General features: G+C 49.4%; 2 protein-coding genes across 2 annotated transcripts; both read right to left on the bottom strand.

Moving 5' to 3' along the window:
• Positions 1-547: 547 nt before the first annotated feature.
• On the bottom strand, positions 548-4,689 carry AK88_04621 (uncharacterized protein; the record flags this gene model as incomplete). The annotated part of the gene is made up of 3 exons (XM_012482231.1): positions 548-2,071; positions 2,243-2,874; positions 3,339-4,689. The coding sequence occupies 3 exons, from the start codon at positions 4,687-4,689 to the stop codon at positions 548-550; spliced, it is 3,507 nt and encodes a 1,168-aa protein (XP_012337654.1).
• Positions 4,690-6,054: 1,365 nt separating this feature from the next.
• Positions 6,055-6,987, bottom strand: AK88_04622 (uncharacterized protein; the record flags this gene model as incomplete). The annotated part of the gene is made up of 1 exon (XM_012482232.1): positions 6,055-6,987. One exon carries the CDS (start codon positions 6,985-6,987, stop codon positions 6,055-6,057), a length of 933 nt encoding a protein of 310 aa, XP_012337655.1.
• Positions 6,988-7,021: the final 34 nt, after the last annotated feature.

The raw sequence follows: 7,021 nt of genomic DNA on the forward strand, positions 1-7,021 counted from the left end.
TTTGCTCGAAGAGACAATCGCTCCCTCGTGTCTTACACGCGGCTACTTCGTCGAATCCGTGTTGCACTTGGCCGCGTGGATCGACGCGTTTGCTCGGAGAGACAAGCTCTCGTCCTTCTCACACGCGGCTACAATGCGGTTTACGCGGCCGGGTTTGCGCCGAGAGAAAATGTCTCCTTATACTCGAATGCGTATGCGCGTGCTATATTTGTGCTTCACTATGCGCGTATAATGCACGTGCGCATCTGTTAATATTTAACGTCACATAAAGGAGAATACGACCCCTGCATATTATTCATGTAAATCTACATTTTATATGCATGTAACCTCTACAGCCGGAAGCGTATAGTCATAATAAAAAAAGTTGACTACACATAAAAAGAACAAAACAAGGCAAAAGTAAGCACAAGTAAGCAGAACAGAGCAGCAAAAAAAAAAAGACGGTATGGAATAATGTAAACCCGAAATATATTATGTATATCACATAATGAAATAAAAGTGGTGTACGGTTAGCATGCGTTATGTCGCATTCATATGCCCCGTCATGCTAATGTCTCAGTTGCTGCAATAGGTCATCCACATATAACTCCTTGTCTTGCATACTACTCTCGAGCTCGCACTGTTGTATGACTAATGCCAGGATCAGTATCCATATGTTAGCGGTTAACGGTTTTGTCATGTAAGGTTGCGGATGCAGTTGCGTCCGCGGTAAAGCTCGCACTCTTAGAACATCTTCTGCGGCCATTACATTTTCCACTTCTAAGTGTTTTTCTACTCGTGGTACGGCGCCGTTGTCCGACACTGTCTCCTGCGCTACATTATTCAACAAATGTTGAAACCACTGCGCCTCACAATACATACGCATTTGCCGATGTTGCTGTGCGACCCATTCTTTCCATGCGTGCTGCTTGCTGTCCATGGTTGCAGCTGTCCTGTTCTCACCGTATACTCCGTTGTCCTCGTTTGCCGCCATGTGCTCACGCAGGTATTGTTTCCAATCCGCTTGTAGTTGCAAACACCACGGCTGCGTCGTGCACGCCCGCAGAATATGTTTGTTGCGGTCAATCCAGTTAATCCATTGGGTGCACGCCGACGTCACGTGGTCGGAAGGGCGATGTTGTTCAGCGTCTAACTGTATGGTTTCCATACAATGCCATCGGTCCTGTTCATTCGGTGGACAAGGGTCCGTTGCTAACGGTATAGTTTCCATACAACTCCATCGGTCCTCTTCGTTAGGGCGACAAGGGTTCGTTGCTAACTGTATGGTTTCCATACAACTCCATGGATCGGGGTCGTCGTTGTTAGGTGGGCAAGGGTCCCTTGGTAACTGTATGTTTTCCATACAACTCCATGGATCGGGGTCATTAGGTGGACAAGGGTCCGTTGCTAACTGTATGTTTTCCATATAACGCCATTGAGCGGGGTCATTCGGTGCACAAGGGCCCGTTTCTAACTGCATGGTGTCCATACAACCCCATGCATCGGGGTCATCAGCATTAGGTGGACAAGGGTCCGTTTCTAACTCTATGTGTTCCATACAACTCCATGGATCGGAGTCCTCTGCGTTAGGGTGACATGGGTCCGTTTGTAACGGTATGGTTTCCATACAACTCCAAGGATCGGGGTCATGTGGTGGACATGGATCCGTTCCGTTGGAATCGGTGGGTGGATCGAAGGTGGAGGAAACATTGGTCCCTGGAGAACCATAGTCTGAGGTCGAAACACCCAAGATGTTGTTATTCGTGTCCGCGTCCTGTTCCAAGTCGGGCGCAAACTGCTCCACGACAATCTGCCAATAGTCGTCTTTGACGTTTTCCCACTCGGTGGCTGCACATTCGTTGAGCACTTCTAGATGTAGCTCGATGATGGTGCGCTTATGCACGCGTGGGGGGCGGCCTCTACCGGATGTTGACGGAGGTTGCGTATCCCTAATCATTGTGTACCCGTAATCGGGTGGCGGCAGTTCGCCGCGTTGTAGATGGTCTAGAATTTCTTCGTCGAGTGGCGGTGACGGCACGTCACGAACGGTTCGATATGTTCGTCGTCGTTTTTGTCCGAGGTAGGCAAAATACTAAGCAGAAAAAGGGGGGCAAAGAGGATGGTGAGGAAGGTAGGATAAAAGGAATGAACGCGGATGTAGGGGCATATTGGTAAGAAAGATCATATATTGCAGCCCGGCGGGATGTTCTGAGGTATGAACATCCTGCACATGCGGCATTCCCTGATTGGCGTATGCACTTACCTTCCACAGGGAATAACCAAGAAGGGCGACGGTGACGGCGGACAGGAAGAAGAGTACGGGAGTAGTGGCAATAAGGACGTCGTCGGTTAGGTCGGGCGCATGGGGACCACTATTCGGATTCCTGGGTGTGCCGGGGTATTCAATGGGTTTCTGAGAAGTGCCCTCATCTAAGGTCGGTGGCACCAGTCCTCCACCAGGATTACGACCTTTGAAGATGCCAGGGTCATCGAGGGAGAGACCCGAGAAATCTCCCTGGTGAACCCCTGTGGAGCCATTACCTGAGGTACCTGGTTGCGAAGTCCCCGTGGAGCCAGGTCCTGAAGAACCTGGGGTGTGGTCACCAGTAGAACCAGTACCAGAGGAACCCGGTTGATCTGATGCGCCGCTGGTGCCGCCACTACTACCCGATTGATCTGGGGTCGGGGGCGGTTTTGGTTTGGGTGGATTGAGAGGAGGGAGGTCATCGTTGCCGCCGTCAACGACGGTATCCTGAACACCGTCCTTGCCAGGGGAACCGTTCTCTGATGTTTGTGCTGTTTTTGCATCTTCCGCTGCTGCTGGTTGCGCCGGTGCTTCCGTTGATTTGGCACCTTCTGCATCCGTACGCGAGCTATCCTTCTCAGTATGTTGACCTGCAAATGTCGAGCAGAAGGAGGAAACATTTCGAAGGCAACTGAAGTTTTGTGCAGCATATGGTTGATGGGTCCCATGGGTTTACAGGGTGGTTGCCCAGGGTTGCTCGTGGTTGGTTGCGCCGTCGTTTCACGGTTGTCCTCCGTGGATGGGGACGGCGGGCCGCAGCAGTGCACGGGGTAGGGTGCCACCCCGGGGAAAAGACTCTCTCTCTGTCTCCCACCCACACCACACACACAACACACACAACACACACACAGTGTGTGTCGGTCTGTCTGTCGACGTGCGTCTGTCTACGTCTGTCTGTCTACATGCCGCGGCCGACCTATCGCTACCGGGCGCGGCGGACCCGGTGTTGTGGTGGTCATGCGCAGTGCATCCGGGTTTCCTCGCCGTGGTGTGTCCGGAAAAGTTGCTTCTTTTTTTTTTTCTCTCTCTTTTTTGTTCTAATTGGTGTGACTACCTGGGGTACTACTTCCTGAGCAACCAGACTTCGGATCCGTGTTAGTGAAGGAAATACTCAGACGTACTGTGTGCGTGCCAGCGTACGTACTATGTGTGCTCTCTTCATTTATATTAGTGACACATTCGGTCCCTGATTTCTTACCTTCTGTCTGAGGTGTTCCCGATGGTGCTGCCGTTGACCCTGTTCCTGCATTGCCATTACTTCCTGTACCGGATGCTCCACTCTCTGGTGGTGATGATGGTGTCGAGGGTGGTGCCGCAGGTGGGGGTTGTGGTACGGGTCCTGGTGCCTGACCCGGTCCTTGCCCCGTGGATGCCGTGTCCCCTGCTGGTGCCGCGGGTGGTGGCAGCGGTGTATCTGGGGATCCGGGATCTGACCTTCCTGATCCTGGTGATGTTCCTGATGTGCCTTCTGGTGATGGTGCCGAGGGCTTCGCCCCTTTCTGACCTCCTGCTGCTGCCGGTTTTGTGGTTGCCGGCTTGGTCGTGGCTGGTTTGGCCGCTGCCGCTTCGGCGGCGGCTGCTTGTTCAGCGGCAGTCTTCGCGATCACTGCGTTTAATTGGTCTTTCACTTGCGCGATTGCTTGTTTCATTCGTTTCTCTATCTCGGCATTCTCCCGGTCGTCTGCGTCGTCCACAGAAGGGTCCGTGGGGTCTTTCTTAGGCGATGCTGTGAATATTGCATGTTTTTGTCCAATGTCTGTCTTCATGTCAGTAAAAATTTCTTGTACGTTTTGCCTCATTGCAGTCTTCGTGGTCTCATCTATCTGTTGTTCTGACTCCTTTGTCATGTCGCGCCCTACGTTCACTGTTCTTCCCTTGCAGCCATCGTTTAGTTTCTCGGCATCAATCTTCTTCTTCATCGTTTCATTCTGCTTTAGCCAGGTCTTCATCTTACTCCTCATGTTCCAAGTCTTCAATTCTATAGTCGTGTACTTCCCCTTCTTACAATTCTGCTCGCCCCAATTTGCCTTCATGTTTCCCCACATTTGGTCCACGACGTACCAGGCGTAATATGTACCCCAGTGACCTTCGCATGCATATGTCCGGAGTATGTCTTGGTATATATCCGCTATTGTGCATCTTATTAGCCCCTTAATATCCTTACTATGGTCATCGTGGCCTACGTTCTCCTGTACAGCTGTACTCCACGCATTTGCAAAATATATCGCTTGCGTCATGAGTCTGCATATAACTCTTTCTTTCCTCCTACTCATCTGCCTTGCTGGTTGGTCTTGCGTCCCGTCCTCTAGTGGATGCTGCCAGTATGCATTCTCACAGTTCTTAGCATTGTGGTACTCACTGTCATTGTTCATATGCCTAATAAAAAGCTCCAGTTGGTATTGCATATCCTTCCATAACTTACTCTGCGTTGAACACAATGCACATATATATGTGGTGGCACACTATTATTCACGAACCGTGGCAATCATCTAATTATATGTGTCCCTTCCTTCCTGTTACATGTAAATGTGCCGTATGCGGTACATATGAAGCACGCACATGTCCGACATGCTGGTGCCCTGTATTATGCTGCTGTTAGGCACACATATGTGCTGCCTTTTGCACACCGCCTCACGCGGCTTGTATGTATAGGAAATTACCTCATACGATCCCCCTATTCTCCTTTCCTGTACGTATTTTGCCAATATGTCCCCTAACTCCTTAGCCGACATACTTCTTCGTCTTCGATTAGCTCAAATATTACACACCTGAGTATTGTCGCAATGTCCCGCGTGAACTATATTAACCTGCACATGACCCCTCTAGACCGTGTTCTATTGTGCCTTTACTATTGATGAGTAATTGCTGGCGTTAACACATAACATTGGAACTGTATAGAGAACAAAACAACTATCTGCCCTGTATGCAATCCCATTCGTCTACTGTTATTATATGCCGCTGGAACTATATACAGAGAATGACAGAGGAATAAATATGGAGCCCCAAAAAAAAAAACCAAGAAAAAGAAAAAGAAAAGAAACATAGACAGGAAAAAAAAAAAAAGTACTACTACTGCTACCTATACGCCCCGCGTCATGAATACGCCTTTCTACACCGGTGTAGGCTAAACCGCAGTAATAACAACAACATCAATTCGCTTCTACCGTCCTTGGTGCCGTCCTTCCCGTGGCTGCTTCGTCGAATCGTGCTTGCACGCGGCCGCGTTGCTCGACGAGTTTGCTCGGAGAGACAATCTCTCCCTCCTTTCTTACACTCGGACAATCCTTCGTCGAATGCGTCGTACACGCGGCTACTTCGTCGAATGGTTCTTACACTCGGCTACAATGCGGTTTACGCGGCCGCGTTTGCTCGGAGAGACAATCTCTCCTTATACTCGAATGCGTATTCGCATGCTATATGTGTTCTGCACTATACCCTGCGAATGCACGTGCTCAGCTTTTAATAATTAACTTCACATAAAGGAGAATACTACCGCGTCATATTATTCATGTAAATCTACATGTTATATGCATTTGACGTGTACCACCGTGTGCCCATGGTCATGTTAAAAGAAGTGGACTACACAGAAAAAGAACAAAACAAGGCAAAAGTGAGCACAAAGAAACAGAAGTAAGCAGAACAGAGCAGCAAAAAAAAAACGTATGGAATAGTGCAAACAAGAAATGTATTATGTATATCACATAATGAAATAAAAGTGGTGTGCGGGTAGCATGCGTTATGTTGCATTCATATGCAACGTCATCCGAAGTTCAGAGCTTCTCCAATAGGTCATCCACATATAACTCCTTCTCCTGCAAACTGCGTTCGAGCTCGCATTGTTCGATTACGAACGCGAGCAGCAGTATCCATATTTTAGCGGTTACCGGTTTTGTCATATGCGGTGCATGATGCAGTTGCGACCGCGGTGCATGTGTCACTCTTAGTGTGTCTGCTGTTCCCATTACTTTTTCCACTTCTAATTGTTTTTCGACTCCAGGTACTTCGCCTGTTTGCGGTACTGTCTCCTGCTGTACACTATTCAACAAATGTTGAAACCACGCCTCCTGGCCATACATACTCATGTGCCGATGTTGTTGCGCGACCCATTGTTTCCACAAGTCTAATTTCTTCCTGTGCATGGTTGCGGCTTTCCTGTGCTCACCGGATGCGTCGTTTGCCGCAATGTGCTCACGCAGGTATTGTTTCCAATCTGCTGTTAATTGCAGAAACCACGGCTGCGTCGTGCACGCCCGCAGAATATGTTTGTTGCGGTCAATCCAAGGGATCCACTTAGTGCGGTCTAATGCCGGCATGTCATTCCCGGGGTCGGAAGAGAATGGAGGGGGCGAATGAGTCCCTGCTTGTTCTAACTGTATGGTTTCCATACAATTCCATGGATCGGGGTCATCGGCGTTAGATGCAGAAGGGTCCGTTGCTAACTGCATGGGTTCTATACAATTCCATCGGTCCTCTGCGTTAGGTGGAAACGGGTCCGTGGCGAACTGTATGGTTTCCATACAACTCCATGGATCGGGGTCATCTGCATTAGGTGGAGAAGTGTACGTTGCTAACTGTATGTGTTCCATACAACTCCATGGATCGGGGTCGTTCAGTGGACATGGGTCCGGGGCTAACTGTATGCTTTCCATACAACTCCATGGGTCCTCTTCGTTAGGTCGACAAGGTTCCGTTGCTAACTGCATGTTTTCCATACAACTCCATGGGTCCTCTTCGTTA

Source organism: Plasmodium fragile (assembly GCF_000956335.1).
Source record: "Plasmodium fragile strain nilgiri unplaced genomic scaffold supercont1.69, whole genome shotgun sequence".
NCBI lineage: Eukaryota > Apicomplexa > Aconoidasida > Haemosporida > Plasmodiidae > Plasmodium > Plasmodium fragile.